At 35.6% G+C, this 26,822-nt stretch overlaps 2 protein-coding genes across 7 annotated transcripts in view; one reads left to right on the top strand and one right to left on the bottom strand.

The window, feature by feature from the left end:
• LOC128675763 (protein sidekick-1-like) overlaps window positions 1-26,822 on the top strand; it is a 196,381-nt gene that overhangs the window by 132,892 nt on the left and 36,667 nt on the right. The window lies entirely within an intron of this gene.
• On the bottom strand, window positions 15,634-17,113 carry LOC135309855 (uncharacterized). The gene has a single exon (XM_064436437.1). The coding sequence runs from the start codon at window positions 17,102-17,104 to the stop codon at window positions 16,259-16,261; it is 846 nt and encodes a 281-aa protein (XP_064292507.1). The 5' UTR covers window positions 17,105-17,113; the 3' UTR covers window positions 15,634-16,258.

Here is a 26,822-nt window from a genome sequence, read left to right as displayed (position 1 = left end):
AAAATCGTTCGTCAATTATTTTACACGTAAACTTCAAGCAATGAGTAAACATCAAGAGATGCATTGAAACTTTTCACGAAATTAACAATAATACTACAATAAACAATATTAACGTAATGAAAATTAATAAAAATAAAAATTAAGTTATTAGATATTGTTCATTATACTTTTAAAATTTGAATGAAAATTGGTTTCAAATGGTTTGTGGGAATGCTTTCTTTCGGACTTCATATATATATGGACGGTGACAAAGTGACATGCAAACACTTCTACTGCTTTATTCATTATATTTCTTTGTCAGACTAAGCTCGCCTCGCCGTCGCCGCCGCTTCATCGCGACAATACACTTCTGCGACAATGTACATTTCTTCTTTGACTCCACGATTCCGAGTGTCGCAAAATTCAAAAGAAACTATTGTTTTTTATCAACTGACAACTTATAAATCGAAGTGATTTGAAGTGTAGACCTTTAAATTCTGCTGGGAAAATGACTTGTGCAATTTCCTCCGCTCATTTCTGTCGTTTGCTTTTTCGTTCCAGTTCTCATCGAAACTCTCATTCCCTCTGATTCATAAAAAAGTTTTGTCAATATCGCACTTTGATATATTTGATATTGACAGAAGTTTATTTTATAATATATGTATTATCTAGTGTTTAAATTTTATTCTAAGTTTATATTTTACCATACATATTTTCGAATGCAATTGTTTTATAGAAATGCTCTTTTATAATGTATTTCAGTATCTTAATTTCTACCTATTAACTAAATATTAACTAGAGCACATGAATGTACCTACCTAATTAGATATATAAACAAGTCGCTTTTGGTTTGACTCATTATTAAATTGAATATAATATTTTCATCAACAAAATATGAAAATGACACAAATTCAAATTGCTCACAAAATAGAATATTATTGAATATTGACGACAAAGGCCTAAAATCAATTCAAGTTATAATGAGGCTGCAGCAATAGTGCTGCCAGTGTTCATTTCCAGTGTTTCCCCCATTTAACAGTACCACATTTCAGATTCACGCCTTTAGTTAATTGTGTAGTTTGCAGTGTTGCAGAGTCTGTTGTCGACGTGCATTCGTTCATGTGGTAATTGGAAGTTTGGCATCGAATGAGACTTATTTCATTCCATCTCGGGCCTTTGCTCCTGCGGAAATTTTAGGATAAAAGTATTGACAGGCTATAATAAACTCTATGTATACTATTTATCTACGCCATTCGTGCTCTAGCTGTGTATCAACATTGAAAATAAAGTTACCTTTATCCTCACAGTCTATCCGTGTGTTAAATGAAATGGCATGGAACTAAATGGAAGGAGTTAACTTAATGTGCCAACCTCACATGAGTGGGAAAAAGGTAAAGAAGATTTTTTTACCATTACCATACTATACGTTACTTAGAATGCATTTTGAGCCATGTTGTGATTGAGATATGAATTCGACTTGGGGCAAAAATACAATTGAAATATTCATAATTTAGTAAAAAAAACTCATCAAAATTTATTGTGTTCGCGAGATCTAAGTTAGTGGCGAACAACTTGTATAATTTCATTTGAACAGGATTGAAAATCTATCTAGTCTATCTAATCTACGCGTGTTCCGGGGCTGTGGGCCTGCGAAGCCCTTCTTCTCTTCTTTCAGTGCAAAAAATAAACTATATTTTTGAAGACTTGACTAGATTTTACGGCCGCCTGCCTGACGTCATACTACTGCTACTTTATTCTTATATTATTCAATATACAGAGCGAAGTGAGATCTACGTATTTATTACTCTACGGACACAAACGTAACGCGAACTGCAAGTTATGACATGTATTGCAGCTCCTCGACTACACATTGCAGTTGTGTTAGTCACCGACTTGGAAATCTATTACGAATGTTGCGACACAGCCGGGAAATTAGCTACAAACTATCACGACCATATGCACAAAGTTACTGTGACCGCATTTGACGGCACGTTGAGTTCCGTGATTCGTATCGTGTGATAAAATAGCAAGTGAGTTGAAGACATCCATTGTTTTAAATATAAAATGTTTGAGACTCGATCAATTATGATTATTAGATATTAAATGTGTGGTCCGATCTACTTATATAATTGAACCGCAACATATCCCTCCATGTATATCGTACGAGGATAATGAGGGACGCGTAGCCTTAGCAGTTAACAGGCGACATTAGCATTCCCAAGGGCAGATCCCGCGGGCTTTGCGACATTGCAGATCCGAATGTACTTACTTATCCTGGAATACGCGAGAATGGGAAGGAAATTTAGATTTCACGCGAAAAGTGCGAAAAAAAACCTATGGCTTTATTTCAATTATGCATTTCAACCTACAGTTCATACAACACATGTAATAGCATGTACTCATAGTTTCAATTGCACATTAGTAATTAGGTCAACATTCCTCCCGGCCATACAATTCTAACAAGGTCTCGTAAATCGCATTCAGCTTGTGACAGACTTGACACCTTGATTTAATTCTATGAAGCGTTGTGTCTATTTGAGACACAAAGGGAGACGAAATACCTAACTATTTAATGGTATGACTGAATGTTATTTATTTATATAAATTATAAAATGTTAGTTATATTACGAAAAATATGAGAGAGAAAATTTTGAGTACTTTACGATAAAAATAATCCGAGAGCTCTGTATATCGACTATTACTGTAGTTCCTCATTTTTATAATAAACTAGTTGTTACCCACGGTTTCACCGGCGTGGATACCCCACGGGCACATTTCCGACTTTATTTTATAAGACAATGTTGTTTTCATTTTATAAACGACGCGCTCTTTGAGTGCCCACAACACCATCATTCCTTCTATAATTCAAACATTTGACCTTTCATTGCATAGAGACTTCTGATTCAGACCCTGATTCAAAGCAAGATGATTGCTTCATTAGTTATTAAAATTTCACCAATCCTATAAGAAATTACAATCAGACTTTTGGCGGAATCAAAGCGATTCATCAGGCAAAGAGAGAATTAGCTTTGTAAGTGGGTTGTGGGCGCTCCGAAGATAAATCGTATTTTTTTCCAAGTCTAATATAGACCCTCTTTGAACGGAATCAACAAGAAATATTTGGACTAATATATTTTTCTTTTTCCAGGTAAGAACTATGGTGAAATCTTCCTCACAGGTGAAAATCTTAGTTTTTACTAGGACATACTAGTACTTTTAATTGTCAAAAAAATTAAAATCACATGTGGTACACATATAAATTATAAACTTACGGTCGGTCGGTCGGTACAACATTTTCCTTAAATAAAATTATAACAGTACATAAATACGAATTATTTACATAATAGCATTTTTTTTTATCGCAGAATGTTGATATCAAAACAACCACAGTGCATTTGGCACACCCCTCAGTTATCAGCGCCACGCGACCGTTGTAATCAGTGAACACAGTGGTCCCTATCTCATGCGACTGTTGGACGATCGCCATGGACACTGCGTTTACTAAAATTACTCATTTTATGCAGAATAAATATTTTGAATTACTGTCTTATAATTCAAGTGAATATCCAATTCCAATGTATCTCTGACCTTGACCTTTGACGCAGTGGCTTGCGTCGAGACCAAGAAATGCGTTAGTTAATTGCTTAATACGAGTGTTCAACGCGCACGTACTTTTATACTTCAGAACGCGAACTGACGCGAACGTTTCAAATTTGTTTAATGCGTAGTTAAAGTCGTGCTTTAATATGTAGAAGAACATAACATTAGACATTGTTTAATTTTGTACATAGATAAACAAAAAGTTACAAAATTGATTTTGTAGTAGGACTGATAAGTCTTGATAGCTCATATTTGACGTCAAAGTAAAATTTCCAATTTTTTTGTGATAACAAAAAGGGCTCATGCTTATTCAGAAAGCAAAACGTAGATAAAATAAAAACATTTTATTTAAATACTTATTTCTAGACTACAATAAGAAAGTAGTTTCAAGCGCAATTTGACGCTGACCTCTCGAAATAAAATGTCAATACGAGTTAGAAACAAGAGTATTTGGAATACTCTGCGAACAGAACAATGATCAGATAACTGCAAGCTCCAATGCAGTAACTGCGAGTAATGATGTCGCGCCGCTGCTTCATAATTCTGGATGTGAGCGAAAAACATATCTGTAAATGAATATCATGAAAAATTTTTGGAGCACAAACCCCTACGGAACAGCTCAATAACAATGTCATGGCATGTCGCTTTTTGATACTAAATGTGAATTAAAATTTGGATCGTGATAAACGACATCATCTGCACAGAGATCGATTTCGACTCAGTTAAAAATTACTTTTACACTGCTAACGTTATTGTCTAAATTTTATCGTATACATTGAAGAAATATTATATTAAAGAAATTATGGGTAAATTCAAAAATCGTCAATTTTTATAACTGAGCGATGATGAGATAAATGTAAAAATAAAAAAAAAACACTCAATGAAGATAGCTTTAAATTTGAATAATAAAGTCGACACCGTAAGGATTCTAAAAAAACATGTGAATTCCATAAGTTACTGATAGTTGTTTTGTCATGATATTTACAAGCCGTTTTATCTCCATTTTCACGTATCCCTGGTTGCATTGAGGGGCTGTGATGCCGGAAAGTCCAGGGTCAGCGTAAAAAATTATTTCACGTCAATTTACAACCATTTTAACAAAAAAAAGGCTCTAGAAATATATAATTGCTTTATTTGTTGACATGCCGTATCCAGAGGTGTTATATCTTTAGCCAGGACCGTCAGGCGACGTCCGCTATGGTAACGATTATTGTTACTGCATTCGAATGGCGTCCTGTTTCGGAACCATGGAAAAAATGTCACCCCACCCTCCCACCGCCCTCCCTCAAACGTATCAACCCTTGGTATCGCTATTCTGTTTGCATATTTTAAGATATGACTTTAAGGAAAGCAGATTTAATCTCGTAATAGCTAACGACTAGGAGGGATGAAGAAATGGCAGGTTTCGGCCCTGGTTTTATAAATAAACAACAAGGTCACAGTGTAAGTGAAATTTTGTTCCGTTAGAATTTAGAAATACCAAAATTTTTGTGACAAATATAGTCAATTATGTTAGAAACCTAAATTGAAAAATCAGTTTATCGTGTTAATTGATATGTGGCTCATAAACATTGCCACAATATTAGGTATATCTGTGCACGTCTAAAGTAAAGCTCGGAAATGCGGCTACAACTAGGTTTCTCGTTCTCAGTGCTCAGCCATATAGCGTCGGGATCCAAGGCTCATGCCCATGTGAGTGATGTAACAGTAAAATATATTTTAATTATAATTATAAAGATATCTTGAGCTGTGAGCTTTTTATTAGAGCAAGAAAGATCCTGCAATGTACGGAGATTTTCACAGATTTTTATCAATACTCGTTGCTGTAATTTGGCCCACATATACATCATTCAAACTCATAAATCCTGAATAACACCACAAATGCGGTACAAACAATATGATAAGGTTACAATTGCTTGGCAAGTTGAAGCTATTAGGGACCAGAGAATGAAGCTGGTGCCAAGACCTTGTTCTCAAGACACATATATAAATATCAAATATTAAACTCTATCAGATAGAAGCCATTTGTAAGATTCATAGAAGTGAATTAAACAACGTTTTTATTTGTAGTAGTTTGTTACTCTCTTGTACCATATACGAGACGACAATTTTATGAAAGCCACGAAGGGCATTCATGGATCAGTTGAAGGAGAAGGCGGGGGTAGTGTCGTGTAGGGAGGTAAAATCGATGGCAGAGTATAGATGTATAAATGGAGGCGGCTCCACCGACAAGAACAAATGCTTGATGATGACTACTACAGCAGTGCTTGTATTGTTTGTTGTGTTCCTATTTGAATCGAGAGGCAGTGTAATTATAGGGTGGGTACTGTGGCATAAATTAAGGCCACTAAGCAGGCAACGCGTGTGTGACAGAGGACCGTAGACTTCCATAGGCTACGGTGACCACTTCCCATAAAATTGACAGCATACCTGTTTGCTTGCTTGGTAGTGTGGGCCGTTGAGTGTTGTCCGTTTGATCAGCACATTAATCTGTTAGCAACTAAATTTCACTAAAGGTTAGTAACAACATTTTTATAACTAATAACGTCGTCATTTTAGCGTCCTCGGTAGGGGCTATAAAAGATGCACTTTAAGCACTGAAAATATGAACCGCCCGGAGCGCATAAACGCAGTGATGAAGATAAGTGTGAGAATTCGAAATACAATAACAATAGAAATGTCTAAAAAGCGTTAAATCACTATTTGATGTAATCCGCAAGGGAATTTGGTCAACACCTTACACGCTAAATTGATTTGAAATTTTTGAAATTGAAATTTCATATTTTTCAATATCGTACGTTTATATTAATTTTGAATATGCACATAAATTTTCGGAGCTAATTGTCATACTGAATAATTTGGACGAAAGAACCACCGTCGCTTCTATGGGCGGGCCAATATGGTTGGTTATCCCTAGTTAGATGGGGTTTGCGAAAAAATAAAAATAAAACCCAATATTTTTTAAGATTTTTACGACCAGCCGCCTATCTGAAATCCACCCATGCCAAGGTAATGGATCTCATGCCCTCACCATGGCACCATATCTACAGATCTAATTCTAGGCCAGGAGTATACCCCTTTTTTATGATAGCTACTTCTATGTGCTTACTTATTTCAAATTCAGTGTTTCTGTCGTGTGGCCGTTAAGCAGATAGTGGGGACAAATGGGTGACACTTGGTGCCGTAATACTGGAGATATCGGCTTTAGATACTCCACGCTCCTCTGTCTTCGGCTTTAAGTTTTAGTCGGTGACTTACTGCGCGCCGGGGCTTCTCTCACGTGGGAAATTGAGAAAAGTGCGCAATTATTAGTGGGATTTAATAGGCTGCTTTTTAAAATTTGTCGGGTAATAATTATACTATTGCCCTTTCTTTACTTATAAGTACTGATAACTGTTAAGCCTGGGGTACATCGGTAGAATAAAGAGTGACGAGTAGCAGTAATTACTAGTTCGTAAGAAAGATATCTCGCCATACTACTTGTCTGTATATTTGAAGTTTAGACTCCTTCAATGGACTTTTTTTACTATAATTTAAATCCACTTTACCATAATACAGTGAGTCAAACTGATTGAATATAAATCATACATTTCTTATATTTATCAGCTATTGTGTGCCATCTCCTTCCCTACGGCAAAACTACTCAGTTCAACTAGTAACATTACAACTCCATTGAGCGAAATCGATAGCACACTTGAAGTAACAATCGACTGGTTTAGATTCAATGCGCAATTACTATGGAATACATTACACTAACTGCAATAGAAGCTAGCATTGGAAATGCAAAGTGCGATCACGCCGTGCCAACTCATATTTCATGGAGAATTTCTTTACTCTCCAGAATTTGCATGTGCTTTTTTTACTCCTAACTGCCACTTGAAACTTTCAGTGGAATTCGAATTCACGAAGATTTAAAGCTTAATTTTTTAATTTACGGTCGTTCACGATTTTTCAACGTATATATAATAAAATAACTCGAAAATTGTACAGGTCCTACCTACCAAACGTGTCATAAAATATGAATGTCCTAGAATAAGTATGACACTTTCATCTTAGATTTAAATCTGCCTATTGTACAAAAAGTTTCAATAAATAAATGAACTAAATTAATATGACTCACATTTTTAAAGCTCGTTTACATTTTTTTTACCTTTTCATCCGTCTTTATATTTGTTTTGTTTTTGACCAGAATTAATTAATGAGCATCATTTTCAAGAAACGTCCTTGTTTTATCGCCTTTAACCGAATCACTGGTACCTACGCTACTATTACTAGCCAATCGCGCCAAGTTTCAATTCAAATATAATAATTCAATTCGGAAATAAGTACATCTAGATAACTTTAATTGTATGCGAGTACTAAAAATTATCAGATTTCAAAGAGTTCTTTACGATCGCATAAAAGTTTGTTCGTCTGTTGAAATAGGTTTCTTTTAGTATTTCTTCTTAGCAGTGGTCGTTTTCAAATGCTAGTTGTTTGTAGCTTTGATAAATACAAATAATACTATATCAGTGAAAATTTAACGTGAAAAGCTTGAAGATATTGTTTTTGAACAATTTCGATTTCGACAAAATTAACTTGATGTAAAAATCTTTGAAGTTTCTATGGAATTACAAACACAAAACTACGGGATAATACTATACACAAGCTCCCTTGCTCCCTTGATCCCTTTTTAAAAGGCGATTTTATTCCTTCCCCAAAAACTTCTTAAAGAGTGTTTGTGAAAGAAAATTACCGTAAGATTGCTATTAAGTAATATTAAGCAGTCATATTTAACGGTCTTTATGAGTTCGGGAAAATGAGTTAAGTCTGCTTCCCAAGCGATTCGCCATAAAATTAGTTTTAATTTTGGGGAGGCTTATTAGTTTTGTGAGGTAGGGCAACCAACTAATAGGTAATTTCGGGACTTTGAATATTGAAGTTAATTTTGAAATGATTGTAGTTTTGAGAAATATTAAAATTTGACATGAAAATTTCTCAGAGCCTTTCATAAATGGATTTGACTTTGGTAAAACGAATTACTGAATACGGTTGAAAAAAATCGGAACTAAGGAGGTAGTAAAGCAACACCAACGGTCGCAAAGCTACACCAGAATCTTAATAAATAGGTTTATTTAAACCGATCCCAGGATAAGTCTTCATAGCCGATAATATATAAGGGAATGGAGCGGGCTCAAATAAGACAGAAACTTCACATAGTTCGCATCCAACATGATTTTTTTTTAATAAATAAAAGGTCATATCCTGCCAAATCCGGGCATTTGGTCACATCAAGCATGGAAGACATTACGCGAAAGCAGTTTGTTCCGTTTTATATCCAAGAAATCATCCAGCAAAATTTTTCTGCGCAAAAATAAAGGACGCACTTGAAATTTAATTTACTACGAACACTTCCGAATTCATTTGGAGTATTATTCAGAATATTTTTGAGGCCTTATCTTTGCCGATTTGAAGAAAAATGTTTCTTTTTTTTTGTGTGATTGCTTCGGTTTTTTACGACTAAAATAATTGGTTTTAGATGTGTTTGATACTCAAACGGTAAAAATTAATTTTGACCAATTTAGTAACTACTACTTTAGTAACTAAACGACAGGCAGCTTCTGATATTAGCGTGCCCAAATAAATAAAACTTCTTCAATTCGAAGTAGTAGTTATAGACAAAAAGTATTATGCTAATGCAAAGTCAAGAAATACCCGTGAAATACGAGTTGGCACGGTTAGATCTCACTTTGCATCTCCACCGCCGCTTCTATTGCAGTTAGTGTAATGTATTCCATAGTAATTGCGCATTGGATCTAAAGCATTCGATTGTTTCTTCGGGTACATTTGCTTATTGGTGTTTTATAGTGGCGATTTCGACTGGATTTATATTTACCGTTTGCCCAATACAAGGTAGATTTTCAAAAAATCATATTTTTGAAAATCTACCTTGTATTGTATTTACTAAAATAGTGTGATGTGTCTAAAATGAATAATATAATACTGAAACTGTGCTAAGAGGTAAGAAAATCTGCCTTGTATGAAGCCAACCTGTATAACCCTCTTGGCGATTTGAATACAAATATTACGACAATATTAGCAATAACACACTGGAGTAGAAGATTATGAAGTTGATATTGAATCAATTTCAATAAATAAACTGTTCTGGGGTAAAGTAGACCTGTGTCTTCTGTGTCAGTAGCCTGTACATAAATACCGACACAGAAACAGGACGTTTCCACTTGGCATCGCCGACTATCGCGTAATCCCATAATTTATGTGCATTTAGATAGTCCATTGACAAGGCATTAGTTGTTTTGTGTTCGGGATAATGGCTCCCAGTTTTCTTGTATTGCTTCGAACATTATTAAAGTTATAGTCAAACTAGAGGTATAAAACAGAAGCTAAAAGAGATCTGATAATATTTGTTAACGGCAATGTTTACCTACCAAATTTTAATTTATTACATACATTTACTCAGTTGTCAACTTGAACTTCCAAACAATTTAGACAAAATATAAATAAGTGTTGCCAACTTAATAAAACGTACCGTTCTCGTGTCGTCTAATTATGGTCTTTGGTCAAACAAATAGACCATAACGTCAGAAATATTCAAATGAACGATTGAATGATTAAAGTGGCAACCCTATTGACCGCATGAATGTACTGTAAAACCGTTAAAAGCTCGTCTGTTATTGTAATGGCTGCCGAAGAATAAACACTGCGATATTGTTCTCGGATAATTTATTTGTTAACAGTACATATATTTGTCTTTTTTACTTTTATTGCCTAAATTGTAGCGAGCCTTGTGAAATTTTAACGGCGATAGGCTGGGTAAAGATATACTACCGACTTTCAAAGCGCAGGTAAGAATCGTCGTAACCAACTTCACCGCAATGAAATATATTATGCCCCAGTTTTCTCAATCAATTTCTTTTTTAATTAGTTGAAACTTATTCAACGGAAAATAGCGCTATCATCAACATCATCATCAGCCTATAGCAGTCCAGTATGTGCTCCCCTATGTTTTGCCATAATTCGCTTATAAATATTCAATGTTTAAGTAAGTATAAACTACATATATTTTTCGGTGTCCAGAAATTAGACATGCGTATAAATGTAGATAACAGACAATTCGATTGCTGTAATAAATTGGAATAAGTTACATTAAAGAAAATTAAAATTCAGAATTATTTATTCCATATAGGATAATATACATCACTTATTGACGTAAAAACAAATACTTAAACTAAGTCTACTGCCGACTTCCAAAGTGCAGGTGAAGAAGAAGCAGCGCAACAAACTTCACCGCGGCCTTTTCTCCAAAGACGTTAATGTAGGTCTTATACATAATATTATATCAAATATTAAGAGGACAACTTCACATCATTACAGCCTATAGCAAAAAAATGACAAAATTTAAATAAATAAATTAAAAATGTATAATATTTCCAATAAAATTATTGAAAATTGCCAAAAAAATATGTATATAATACAAATACAAAACTATATAATATAAAACGTACAGAATCATGTCTTAAATCAATTACATACTGCACCATGCTTGGGCCAAACATTATTGTCGTTCACATAATCATCAGACTTGTAATATGCCTTTTTACAAAGTACTTCTTTTATATAATTCACGGAAAAAATACCCTTATCTCTAAGTACCATACGACCGGCAGATAAAATGGACGTCGCAGCTAATGGCAAAACAAGGCAACTCCATCAAACTCTGAATGTGTATCCGATAGAGTCGATACCGTCCACTAGAGGCACAGTTGCTGTTCAAATGACGCTGTTTGACCTTTGCAAACTAGGTTAGCTTCATGTTATGAATATTTGAGCTGCTTTAAATAAGATACGGTGTATTATGCATTTAAAAGAACTGTGTTTTGCAGATCTGACGAATCCATCAATAACATACCCAAAGAGTTAACATCAGGTCATAAAATTACAGCCAATTCTCCAAATATTTTGATTTATATGTACCCCGGGCTTTTGAGTGCCACAGCCGAGAATACAATAGGACCACACGTAGATGAAAGAAACAGTATCTCATGCCAGTAATAATGTCAATTTATTTTAGTTGCGATCACGGACGTTAGAAAAGTTTCAATAACTCTTTCGACGCTGGTAACTAAGTTACCTTTATTTTCGCCTTTTCGGCCGCTAAGCGATAACCGATATTACTCGTTCGTGTTTGACTTGAGGTTCCTAATTTATACGAAATTCGCTAATTTTCCCGAACTCGAACGAACCAACTTTGCCAATTAAACTGGATTCGATTTATTTTAGTAAAAGCATTTGAAAAGACCGTGTTCTTGTGGGATTTACAAAAATGACTTCAGATTTATTGTTGACTGAGGATCGGCGATTTCTCAACTTTGAATGGTTCAGTGTTCGGCGACACAAGTCGTAGATGATGACAAAGTGAATTGTTCGAAAATTTTACATTGTAACTCGCATTGTGAGTAATTTGATCACAATTTTCTTGTGCTTAATTAAATCATTTTCTTGGTCGACTTTGATTAACTAAGTAATTATTATTAGGTTGTATGTAATAATAAATTTGAAATAAAATGAATTTATTTTCATTATTTTGTCCGCTTCGTTTCCAAACATTATACTTAGTTATGACATAAGTTAAATGTGTAAAATATAATTTCATTTGTGGTTAAATCTAGACGCTAAGTTGTTTGAGAGATAACTTCTCCAACTTGTGACATTAGTTAGATGTAGATCACTTTGAAATTGTTCAGACGATAAGTGTCGCAAAATATAAATCTCTTTTCCTTTTGTACCCGCATTATATTTGCATTTCAGTGGAAGCAGTCTGCACAATGTAGTGTTCCAGTAATGCACTTGAAATTATTACTGCATTCGTTTCGATTGCGTTGCTCGGAATATTTATCTGGTGAAAGGATTTCCTTGGTTTAATATTTTATTTTGGATTTGGTTTAACTGATTTGGATCTGTGTTAGAATTGTTTGTGAATTTTCAGTTTGCGTTTTGTTTAGAGCATTTGTCTAGATTCGTTTGTGGCAGTCATATATTTACTTCGCACAATCAAATGGCCGTTTTTGCCTGATCCTTGAAGAAGAAGCAACCCAATGGTCTTACAACGTGCGAAGTGATGAAATAGGAAAGCAGTACCTGGGCTTCGAAACCCAGAAATTGCGATAACAGAATCATAGATATATAAATATTGTTTACATTCTCAGAATTAGAATTATACAATTATGTAAAATGTGTTGAACTAATCTATACATTTAGCTTTTTTTAAATCAATTAAACTTTTTTGAAAACGCAAGGCATCGGGCATTTTTAAATAATTGATCTGGTTGTATATACTACTTAGCCAACAAGATTTGTGTGTGAAACATTTTTAAATGTCAGCATTTTCCAAAATAATCTTATTTAATAAAAAAGTTTTAATCGATTTTTGAATATGAAGTTATTTTTACTACTTTAACTTTACAATCAAATGTACACTCTAGCAGAATTCATTTCATGTACGAATATAATAGCATTTGAATAAATTCTTTGACATAATTTTCAATGTTTTCTTTTACCGTACGAGCAGGATATTGACTTTCCCAATTCCAGAAAAAGAAACACGGCAAACAAACAAATTGGTATGGCATGAGCATCGGAATTGATGAACAAACGAACATTTATTTATTTTTTTATTTATTTATTTATTCACCACCCTTACAGCTATTTTTACAGCATTAGCCTATAATAGCGTAACTAACTTAATTACATTAATTAAATAGGTACTTAAAAATCATTTGAGTCCTAAGTATAACTAATAACAAAAAGTGCAATTCTAGTGAATTCACCCAGTGAACAGGAAAATAAATCTATTCGGTCAGCTACTTGGTTAAGTGTGAGCAGTGCTTGTGCAAGCGGCCCCTTGTTGAACAAGTTAGTGCGCCCGCGCGGCACGGCCAGCAGACGCGGGCGACGGCGACGCCACACGTACCTGTTTGGGACAAAAAAGCAAACGCACTCTAAGACCTGGCTATTTGTTAGCCTACCTCTCAGCAGCTTAAAAATATAGGATACCAGGTGCAACTCTCTACGAACTCGCAACTCGTTATATCCTACCATACCCAGTATAAATAATGTAGGGTACATTAGCGGATAGAAGGGATACACCGCATATTTCTTGAAATATAGGTATCTAACAAATTTATTTTGAATGCGCTCCAGCATAAGGCTATATTTTGCTTCATGCGGTGCCCATATAACTGCATTGCATTCGAGGTTACTCCTGACCAACGCATTATACAAAGCGATGATTGCTTTTATGTTATTGAACCCGTAGGACCTACGATGTATAAATCCAAGATTTCTGTAAGCTTTCTTACAGACGCTAACAGTGTGATCCCGAAACTGTAAATCTGCCGTGAATTTAACTCCCAAATCTTTTACTTCTGTGACCCTCTTTAAACTCATGTCACCAATTTTATAGTCGTGATAAATTGGTTGACGAACTCGAGTAAAAGTGATGGTAACGCATTTGGATAAATTAAAGTTCAGCTTGTTGGCTTCGCTCCATGAAAGCACATTATCTATATCATCCTGGAAACGCTCACAATCGTTAACATCCGTGATGGATCGATACATTTTCAGATCGTCTGCGAAGAGCAGGCAAGACGAGTCCCCCAGCACTTCCGGCAGGTCGTTGACCATTATGATAAATTCCAAGGGCCCAAGATTGCTGCCTTGGCTTACTCCTGATCTGACATAATACGAGTCCGACCTGAATCCAGCGCACTCCACATATTGCTGCCTGTCGCTCAAATAACTGGCTAGAAATTTCAGCAGATGTGGAGTACAGCCGACACCAGCCAACTTCTTTAGGAGAACGTCGTTATCAACCGTGTCGAACGCCTTCCGAAAATCAAAGTAAGCCACGTCCACCTGCCCCCCACCATCTACTACCAGCGTAAGTTGCCTCATGTAGCAAAGCAAGTTACTGGTAGTACTGCGACCCGGCCGGAAACCATGCTGTGCGTCCGTCAGCTGCGCCTTTACCTGATCATATATGGCTGTTTGCAATGCGCTATCAAATGCTTTAGCTGGTGTTGAAAGCACTGCTACTGGTCTGAACCCATCCACGCTATGAGCAGCACCACCTTTTGGTACTGGAACCACTCGAGTTGTCTTCCATATATCTGGAAATGCCTCTTCCGCCAAGCACAGGTTGTAAATGTGTAGCAATGGTTCAGCCAATACCATGCGACAATCGCGAAAGACAAAAGCTGGAATACCATCAGGGCCAGCAGAACGCTTTGGCTTCAGCTTTGTGAGGGCCAGGAGCACATCGCTCAGTTGAAGCTGGTCGATATGCACCCGCGCAGCTCCATTTCTAGCACCCGCTTCCATTATTGCTGCGTCCACGTCAAGCTTCGGCCTAGCAGCACTGTACACCGATTGGAAAAACTCAGCGAATTCCGCAGCACACTGATGTCCCTCTACTTCTACCCCGTCTTTGTAAATTTTGGACCCACTTGAATTTTTATTTAATGATTTTAAATATTTCCAAAAAGACTTTGGATCTTCTATTAGGTGGTTTTGGACGCGGTCCTGATGGTCTTTATGAGCTTTCCTTATCATTGTTTTTAGACGCGCCCTACACTTAGCAAAAGAGTCGTAATCCTCCCGCGATTTAGTTAGCTTATAACGCCTGTGATACTTAGATTTTAATTTTATTTCTCGTATAATTTCACTATCGTACCATTCAGGGTAATTTAACCTTGAAAAATAATGGTGTCTTTTTTTTAACGGGACGCATTCACTAAAAACCATATTCAAAATATTATAAAAGTACGACACACTCGCTTCCACGCTATCCAAATCCCAGAGAGGTGACCAGTCTATGCATGTTAACTTACAGTACAGCAGGGGATAATCAGCCTTGGCGAAATTCCACTGAGGGTTTTCTGCACTCACATTGGCATCATTCCTATCGCGGTCCCAGTGCAGTCGCTGGTCCGCCGCCGCCGTCGCGCAAGCCGACAAAGTCACTGATATCTCAAGCGGGGGATGTAGCCGGTCAATGCGAACAAACGGCTCAGGAGCAGCACGCACGCCCACCAACTCTTCTCCCGCTGGAGTTAACACTAAATCTAACCGACGATTCATGCTATTATCTATTTTGTTTATCTGGGTGAATTCACAATATGTTAGAAAATACTCAAAGTAATTATTAGTATTCACAGAAGCAGAGTACAAGTTAAAGTCACCTATGACTAATAATCGCCTATTATATTTATCATAAAGTTTTTCTATTATATTAAATAATATTAAATAATCGGTGTCATTACTACCCGGCGGAATGTAAATAACACAACACAACAATAAAAACTTATCACCTATAAACACCTTGGCACAAACCAGTTCGAAAACCTGATTGTCTATTTTGACGTCATCCGGTATCGGTACACTACGCAAGTCGATATGCGGTGTGGCCACTAAAAACGCTCCGCCCTGCTTACGCCCGTCCGTTCGATCACAGCGGATGATTTTATAACCCGGAGGAATTAGTTCAGCGTCTCTGATAGAATGGTTACAGCTTGTTTCAGTAATTGCTATTAAATCTGCACTTGAAGATGCTACCGCTGCACTAAACTCCTCTAACTTTGTCCTGAGTCCGCAGACATTTTGGTAATAGACTTCTATCAATTTATGGGGAGATTTTTTTCGCATCCTGCGTTTTGCGAAACCAAATCCATTCGCAGAATTCGACGTTGACAGGCCATACGTCCGATTGACACAATTTATCATAGTGGCTTTCAGGCACTCCTATTCTAAATGAAGCATAATCTCTTTCAGTCTTATGATTTATTTTCTCGACTTTTAGTGGGCATTCTTTACCACATATTTTTTTAACATATGCTTCTAAATTTTCTGTCGCTGTTTCCTTTTTTAATCGCCACACATGTAAATACTTTTTCCGTTCTGTTCCTTCTATATCTGTTGAGATCACACTCCCTCCTCTTTTAATTTCGCTATTAGAAAAACGATTTTTTCTTCTTACTTCCGTCCAGCTATTTTCCTCTTTCTTGTTTTCGGCGACTTCTACATCCTTCAACGTGCAGTCCAAACGTATAACTTCATTTTCTTGTTGGAGGGGCTTCGCCATCGCCGGTACGGTTGCTTGTTTCATGGCCCCACACGATGGTGCGACTACCTCCTGCACTTTTGTTTTTGTCACCGAAGCAAAAGATAATGGTTCTGATTTTTTATTCGATATTCCAATCTTCCCTTTGTTGCTATTCATACTACTAAAGCACGATTCCAGGTATTCATTTCTACTTTTTAGAACTTTTATTTCATCTTCCAACACTGTTACTTTCTTAGCTTCTTGAAACGCAATCGCAAAACTCCTACGTAACTCCTGCAATTCTGACTGATTTTTAACTAACTCATCCAATAGCTGCTTGTAAGCTGCTTCCTGATTGTCGAATCGAGTCATTATTTCTGCACGAAATTCACGCAATTCATCTGATATCTTGTTGTCGGTTTCCATGAGAGAAATATCGGCATCAGAGAAACCAAACCATACCGATTATTTTTAAGGGGAAAAAGAAAAAGAAAAATACGTATCGGAATCCATGAGAATACATACACAAGGATTTCCACAGAGCATTCAAAGAAAATGATGTGGCGTATTTATTTTCTCAACATCCATATTCAAATTTCCAAGGTGAATGTTAAAAACAGTCACGTTGTGTGTGACTAACAAAATAATTATTTTAATTACTATTAATATGAAAATAATTGTATCAAAATATTGAAACGTTCCTAGCAAAAGGTCTAGTTTGTTATTATTATTATTATTCCTGACTTCTTCAATACACTTAGTTTGTCTTTTCATTGTATAACTCTGTCGTCTTCTATTTCTTGCCGTCTCACGCAGTTTATAACACGCAATGTTATTATAATAATACTCGATACTATTTGTTCTATTTTTCAGAAACTGCATGTGTATATATATATATATATATATATATATGTGGCCATATACTTCGACGTTTTTTTTAATTTAATAGTTTATAAACGAATAATATTTGAAAGCAGGCGCACGGACGTGAGATGCTATTCCTCATATATTTTCATATTTCAACTCGTAATTGACGTCAATGGAGTGGTTCCATACGAGACGAGACAATATCGTAGCTGCTAGGGTTGCCCTCGGTTAGAAGTAGACGTAGCAAAATTTTCAAAGGTATTTAAATAAACACGATAATGACTATTAATATCATTTTAATTGATTTATTTAATAATTATTATTTTTAATAAATTGTTCGTGTTCAAAAGTATATTAGGAAATATTTTTGACACTAACGTGTGACAGAATGAATTTGGCTGGCATCCTGTATTTGTGTAACCTAGATGCCAAACTAGGGATAGGTATCCGTACTTTTTACTGTTTTAGTAATATTGCATATATTTTTGACTTGTGTGGTAATGGTGAAATAGAATTCAGTAAAAATATGTTGGCAACCCTTGTAACTTGGTTTGTGAATATTACAGCTGACAATCATTTTGTTTTGGCAATGATTGTGATTGCGACAGGTGTAAGCGAGGGCCGACTTTGCTGACGACTGCAGCTAGCTAGCGGCAAGTAGTGGTCTGCATACTAGTGTGAGTTGAGTCAACCGATTTTCATGCAATGTTTTCCTTCGGAAGCAAATTGTACTAAATGAAAAGTAAAAAAAAAACCGATATATATATTAATGGGGCACGATTAAGAACCTACGACCATCTTAAGCACTGGATCAGCACCACGTCGTGTTTCAAATTATAAACATTGACTACACTCTGTCGCTAGGTGACTTAATCTTGTCAATACCCCCCCTCCCCCTTCTTTTCCACTTGAGCCGTGGGGTCCATATTAATTGTGAAGGTCTTTCGTCTTAAGTATTCGCTGCTTATTGTCGTGGGCCGTGCTTGAAGCACACTCCATATAATGAAGGCTGCCAGTTGCAGATGTTCACATTGAGCGACTTTGTGTTTAGTCAGTTTATATATATTTATTATTTAAACAAGATTTTTTCCCTCAGCTTTTCCCACATAAACTTAGTCAGACATTTTCTCCTTTATAAATAAATAAGCAAACTGTCCCGCGTCACTCGAGTAAAACCATAATAAATTATATACCTAAAGCTTTCTCAGGAATCACAATATATTGGTAATAGGTATATTGGTGAAAATCGTACAGAAATCCCTACTGCAGCTATTGAGATGCGACATAATTACATGGTGGAAACCGTAAAAAGCCTCTCGGGTAGTTTTGGAGATACGACGAGGGGAACTTCTTTTTATGAATTATGATAATTTACATTGAATTACTAATTTAGATTTATAAATAAATAAATGGATTTAACAATTTAATTACCGCTATACAAAGAATCTTTTTGTCAAAATTCAAAAAAAAATATTGTCAGCGGTTTTGACTCTTGTGTCGATATCCTTATTCAATAGATTGGAATAATGTCAGCGCTCAATTCTAGACTATTTTAATTGAATTTAGAACTCGGGTATAATAACCCTTACAACCTATTGATGATAATAAAAGGCGTGAAATGTCAAAATCTGTTTTCACAACTACATTTGTATCACTCGCATCACATTTACTTGCACAATGTGAACATTTCCCAAATCTCATCTTACTGGTAATGACATCTCAATCTTGTAGATTCCACGTTTTTCATTCCTGATGACGGATTATTATAGCTACTGAAAATCTATTTTATAAGATTGTCTCCATCAATTTTATTTTTAATTCTCAACATTTTTTCTAAATATTATTTTATATTTATATAATAATTTGAAATCTAATGTTTAGAATTTATTAACATAACTATTTATTCCACTTCATTTATAAATATCGGCGACGAAAAATGAATTACAAAAAAGATGCGTAGGATTTAAAAAGTTCATCTGAAGCACATTGCCATATTGAGGATAAAATATTAATTGAATATTATTTATTTATATTATTTTTTGAAAATTAAAGGAGCTAAGAAGAACAAGAACTTTTAATAAGGTTATAGTAAATATAGATTTGAACGAGATAAGACTCTGTCTGCGGTATAAAGAGACCATTCTTAAAGATATTAAAAAAAATTTAGAATTCTTCAATGGGTGAGTGTCGTGGTCATTAATTAAGTGAAATGAAACACCCATTGCCTTCTCCATTTCACACACCAGGTAATCAATTATCAACTAGAGTTCAGGTTTCTGGTGTCACTCAGGTTTACGACGAAACGACACAAAAACGCAACACATCAAGATCAAAACTGACGGAGCGGCGCTGCATCTACGCAACGGAGCACAACAAAGAAGTATTTCTTTGTTGTGTTCTACAACTACCACACAAAAGTAGGCGAATATCACGTTAACCATACTGCATAATCTGATTAAAGCCCCTTGTATACGTAACACATTTAATAAAGCCGGCATCCACCGCGCTGTCGCGATAAAAAACGCGAGAGTTAACAATATTGATGCGGCAACGGCGCGCGATATTTCACCAGAATGGGAATTCAATTACGTAGCGAATTACGCCAGGGTTAAATTATTGTGCTTTTGGAATATATGGGGCGTTCGGTGGTGTTCTAATAAGGGATTTGTGGCGGAGCCAGTCGGATTTTTCAAGAAGGACAGAATTTTTAAAATATGTATCCTTACATAACATCTTGATAATTGAACACCTAACAAGTAGGTGCAATAAAGCTTAGTATTTGTTACCTTTTATTAATTTAAATACTATTATATCAGGCCCCGTACCTTCCGTAATAATTGTAATTACATTACCCAAAAAATAGAACAATGAACAATATTTTATTATCTCTCCACATATGTCTTTCGTTTGTATTCATGGTGGTTTGGACCAAAAAAGAAATTGGTCACTATTTAGGTAGTATATTTTCAATGCACATGCTATAGCGTCTGCTTTGCCAGTCTGTCGAGTGACAGAAAAAGGAAAAAAATAATATCTTTGAATTTAGAACGTACCATTTTGTTTTCAATGTTCAGATCATGGAAATAGTAGGACTTCGTACGGAGTACCTACTAATTCCATGGTTTAGATAAAAATGTTACTTTAATTAGCGTCAAAAGACCTGCATTAGATAATTAACGTCTTTAGAGAAAAAGCTGCGGGGAAGTTTTTTGCGCCGCTTCTTCTCCAGCGCTTTGAAAGTCGGCAGTTGACTTAATTTTAAGTAAATTTTTGTCGTTAATAAATTATGTATATCAAATTGAATAAAGAATTTTGTATTTGAAATAATTCCATATTCAGACCAAGTCTAAGGTACGCCCTGTGCATGCCACGTAGTAATAATATAAGTTGTTCTATCACCAGCAGGTACAGCCAAAACAACTGGCAGGCAGTGACGTCACACGTTATGTAGATAGCGCAGTTATTAGCGCCGGTGCCCCAGTTGGCAGCCGGCGCAGATCTATATCGCAGACCTTGCGAGCTTCCTCAGGATTGAAAACGATTTAAATTACACTAGAGGCCCATCCCGGCTTTGTTCGGTAAAAACATAATAATTTATACACGTAAACTTCGCTCGAGAATTCAAAAATTAAGAGGTCATAGTCGTATCAGGAACACCGCCGCAAGAATTTGATTCCACAGTTTGATTGTACGAATAACGTTTTTATTAATGAAACACTTATATTTCCTTAATATTACAAATTCAGTGAGCATATCTGTCTGCAGTATCATAGTTTACCGGCTTTCAACATTTTCTGGCCGGGTTTTATTTAGTGATGCGAAATGAGACTCTCCACATGGAAGGAAGATCTCCACATGGAAACCCACGAGACTTCGTTCTATTATGCCATTTTGTTTTGAAAAGTAGGTACCTACTTTCTAATAAAATATAGACTAGTAACATATCGAACGGATAGCGTTAAAAATTGAGTTTCTCAAGTGTTGAATAGGGCTGGCTAATCAAATTTATTTAGCAGTTAATTTATCTCTCAGATCACAATATAATATTTTATCAGAAAGTAATAAAACAGGCCCTAATTATTGTATAACATTACTTTCCAAACCAAATGATCAACAAGCGGCGAAACTGGCTATTGATTAGTAGGTAAGTATTTATTAATAAGTATTACTGTTAGAGCTTCTTTGTCTTAGTAAGGAACTATAACTTATATGTTATTTTTTTTACATAGATAACAAACGACAATTAAAAGGGCAGTGGCAATTAAATTGCTCAGAAAATATTTGTTTGTTTCATACTTCATAATTGCCACGACTATAAAAGACACGTTTTTTTTTCATACGGTCAACACTAGCTACCGGACGTCAAAAAATCAACTGTATGTCTCATATTTCACTCGGAGTGCCACTCGCTATTCCATACTGTAGCTAGCTCATCGAGTCTCGAGTCTCCACTCAATCGGGTTAATCCCCATCACTAGGAGAATAGTCCCCGCGGGTCGTCCCTCTATCAACTTTGTCATTACCCAGAACCTCCATACTTCATGCAGATGTTTATGGGGACATGTTTTACAACCTTTGTTTATAATTTTATAGGGGTGAATAGCGGATAGCGGGCAGTGCAGTGTCGGAGACGGCACTATTCACTGGTTTATAGTCTTACACAGCTATTGTTATATATGTTTTTTGTTTGTCACATAAATATTTGAAGAAGTTTATAAAGTAGTCGCCGGTTTAAGTGTAAAATGACAGCATAAAACATTCGAGGCAAAGTTAGGCCTTACCCTAACTTTACCTCGAATGTATTATGCTTATTACCTAATATTTTTTTTAACAACGTTTGGGTGGACACCGCACTCATGATCCTTAGTGAATCCTTATGTGAATGTCATACGTGGCGATGAAAGCATAAAAAACACTACCAGCTGATAGGCAACAACAGCATTCCAAAAGATGGTTGACGTCTACGGCCGGAGAAATCACAGTCCAATCATTAAAATACAAAGTTTAAATTTTTCTCTTGACTCACCTGACAGAGGCTTCAAGACGTCAACATTTCGAAAGTCACATCTGCCCCTGCAAAGTGTTGAAAAATATTTTTCATAACTCTGTCCCCATGTCGATCGATCTAATTGTCACCCTGTTTCAAACTAACATACAGTCCGAAAACTATCACAAAGGCGTCCAACTCGATTATCCAGAAATAGCATTCGTTCAAGTTAGGACACCGCTCACCGTGCGCCGCCGTTATTTCGCGCCGCCCGACTATATTCGCCCGTCGCTCCATCAATTCACTTTTCGATGAAAATGTACTGGGAATTTTTTTCTCTTTTTGCGATAAAACCCGTCGAATGTTTTCTTTCGACTATATTCCGATTTCTGCAAATATTTTTGGGTAAAAATATTTTTATCGCACCACAATGCTATCTCTGTTTCGTCTTATAGAGGACTGGTAGAGAATGCATTTGTACATATTTGTTTTGTAATTTTGTGCAAAACATTTTTGAATAAATAAACATTTCGAGAAAAGGCAGGTAGTGCCCTTGCGCTTGGCTCGTCTTGGCGGGGCACTCCCGTCCCCCAGATAGAAACAACAAAGACTTGGCTAGTTTTTACATGATGTTTTTGGTGGGATCAAGTTATTTCTGTAACACAGTACACGACAGAAGTAGGTAGTCACTACATTACTAAAAGTAATTTAGAAGTGAAAATGGAAAAACACCAATGACGGAAATATAAACTTGAGAAACACTCCGGGCTTCAAGTTACTTTTAAAGGATTTTTCTCAGTTTTCTTTTTTCTTTATTGGTACTTTTTAAATTTTGTAGGTTTCCAGTTTCATGCTGTCAGAAATAATGAACAGTCTTTATTTTTAATTCCCTTAAACTTGAGTTTTATAACTTTCACAGAAGTACATCTATTATAATGTGTGCCATTAGATTAAAAAATATTTTAAATTCGGTCATGACCTTCTCTGTCTTTATCTTATATTTCCCTCGGGGCTGTGACCCCGCGAAACCCGGTATCAAACAACAAATTCCATGATGGTTCCATAGATCTAAGGCATAATTGATTTTTGGCATATAGGTAATGTGGCATAATTAACTTTTAAGTTGGGATATGTTAGGTTAGTTATGTTTCAATTTGTTATGCGTAAGAACGTTATTGCCATAGCACAGTATGCTGTGTTACCTTATGGCTTAAATTTGTATGCTTAAAGTTAGAAACCCAATGCAATGATGTCGATCCTTTTCAATGAAATTGATTAGCACTGTCCAGGTCCAAGTGGAAGTCAATGTGGAAAACGTTTGCCCTCACACCCGTTACCTTACCCCAGTACACTTAAATACTCCAGTATGGTGATCTAATAATATTTTTGCATCACATTTGCACTAGCATTTACTTTTATATGAAACTAACAAACTTCACTAAAGCATTTCTAAAAGTTTTTCTCGCTTCAGAAAACGACAGGTCTATAAAAATGCTGGAGCATCTATTTTATTTGACGTAAAATCTAACGACGCAAGGACATAACCCACGAACTTTCAGGGAAACATTTATTTATTTAAAACTCTACTGTACAAAATTACAGAAAAATATTTACATGGTGGACTACCGTCACTATAAAGACTCGAAATGTTATATTTCTCGTTTAATTTTGAAATAATCTAATCCGAATGCAATATCAGTTTCTCTCGTTTGAGAATTTAACTTCATATTTTAAATGTTTTAAAATGTTCGGTTTAAATTAAAATTATGTTTTTTTTTACTACGCGAAGCTATAAAATCTAACTGCTAACTGCTGGAGCTTAGTCGATGACGCGCGAAATAGATCCACACAGGGTGGAGAAGTTAATGAAGAAGTGAAGAAGGTAAAGTGTGAGTTGTGTTTGATAAAAAATCTAAGTTACATAAGTACAAAGCTGTACAAAAATTTGTATTGATATCAACATAGCTACATTGATTCTGTCGTAAAAACACAAATGACATTGTTTATTTTTTAAGAAATTTAATTATCCATTACAATAACTATATTCTAATGCAACAGTGTTGTATAATATATATATAATAATGTATAAAGTTAATCTAAAAGTATTTATTTTTTGATCATAAATAAATAATTTTTCTATATAGCGTTATAGGAGCAATTTAAAATGAAAAGAATCTCAATTTACATGAGTGAAACTGTGATATAATCCTCACATCAAATATTCTGAAAGGACACAGGTAATGTTAAAATATTGTCTTTTAATTTGGAGCCCATTACTAGCCAGTGGTCGGTTAGAGGGATGTTTACCCTTCTTTGTGTCGGATGTATGAAAGGGACTAAAATGGGGTATTGCAGCTTGCAATCTACGTCTGTTTTTTGAGGTTATTTTTGTAACATGGCTACTGCGCATTATTATAATACCCATATACTGATTTTCCACTTCGCTTGCTCGTGAAGTTCGTGATTTTGCTCAAATATTTCCTGCCCATAATGAACTGGCGCCCCTCTCGACTTCGGGCTCAGATAAAATCATTATAAGAAGTTGCCTATGTCACTTCTGAAGGTTTCTTCTGTCTTTGTGCCAAATTTTATTAAAATCAGTCTAGTAGTTTTGAGTTGATTCATTACAAACAAATCATAAAAAAATACATTTTTCTTTAACATTAGTGTGGATTTGTATGCGCTAGTGCATAAAGCAAAAAGGCGACGGGGGTCATTTATTTATTATTGGAACTTTAAATTGTGTGGTTAATATCTAAAACTCCACTCGGTCTAGTCGGTTTTGCATGTATCAACATTCATTGATAAATTGTTTCAAACAACTCTGTAAACTGCATCATAATCCGCTTCGTGGTTTAAAAGAAAAACGCTTAGAAACAGACTCTGCGTCCAACTTGTTTTTTACTATATAATATGAGTATTGTTTAATTTCCTCATAACAGAAACGAAACGGGCGTACGTTATTATTCACAATTAATAACGCTGAATATTCAAAAATTAAACAAAACCATGAATATTATTCTAATATTTTAGGCAAATATGTAAATAAATTGTTGTCTTAAAAACACAAATGGAAAATATTTATTAAGTTAAAATAAGTAGCTTAGTTTTCTAGAAAATTGAAAACATCCTTTGATGTCATACCGAAATGAACGGAAATTCTATTTTCCATAGACGGTAAGACGAGAGAGCTGAAGTGAAGAACCATTACCCTAAGTGACCTCTGAAAAGCGATCCTTCAACAACATAATGATTATTTTTAAAAGATCGCAGATAAATAAAGAATAGGGGAAAGTCGACGTCACAAAAGGAAAATGGGATAATTTCGTGAAGAGACATTTTCAAAAGAATACAAAGCTCTATAGAGCTATAAATGTTCACAATAATTGAGAAGTTTCGATAGTTCTGTTTATTATTTACTATTTTTGTTATACTATTGTCCCTCCGCTTCTGTGCCACATCTATAATGAAGAGTGTTCTCAGGAGCTATTTGATCATGTAGCCGCTGAATGCGAGTGTTACTGTTGTGGACAATTTTAAAACTAGCCGTAAGGAAAAGTTCCACCCCATCATCATGACGATTGACGCTCCTCTACAGTTCGTTTTTCACGTAACTTTTTCCTGCACTGTAATATTTTAAACATAAGTAGATTGAATATTACTTTAAACTGAAATAAAAATATCCAAAACAGTCTAAACCGTTCCGAATCAAAGGCAACGCCGGCGGAAGCATCGCAAAAAATAACTTTGATGACATAATTCGAATGAAATAAAGTTTCACAGATGGCGGGCTGCGAGTATATTTCTTGAATAACGACCGTCAAATTCGGGTCTGTCCTATTAAAAGTTGCCAAGATTATGGGCATTAGCTCCCGGGGAATCCAACTTTTCCATAATGCCCGGGTATTTTTTACCTATTCACTTGGGCCGCGGTTCAGCGTGGGGCCGAGAACTTTGAAAAATATTTATACTTTGGTCGTCATTTAAATACGAGTCAAGATCGTTACGTTTTAATTTGACTTATAATTTTGAGTAAATTCCCTCTCACCCTCGCGTGATTCCGGTTACATTAGGGGTGATGCTTCGATGCCGAGGTCCGAATGTACGGAACTATAAAATGGCGAATAAAAGGGATCCCTCGCGAATAAAATAAATCTGACCGTAAATAACACTGTTAAGCATATATTTCTCCGAAACCGAGCCCCGGACACAGTTGGTAGCATTTAACGTTACATTGTTACATTGGTCGAGTTCACTTTGCTCATTTTTTATACATCGTAAATCGGTACA

This window comes from Plodia interpunctella, chromosome 15, assembly GCF_027563975.2.
Source record: "Plodia interpunctella isolate USDA-ARS_2022_Savannah chromosome 15, ilPloInte3.2, whole genome shotgun sequence".
In the NCBI taxonomy this organism is placed as follows: Eukaryota; Metazoa; Arthropoda; class Insecta; order Lepidoptera; family Pyralidae; genus Plodia; species Plodia interpunctella.
This window is presented reverse-complemented; position numbering and strand designations above follow the sequence as displayed.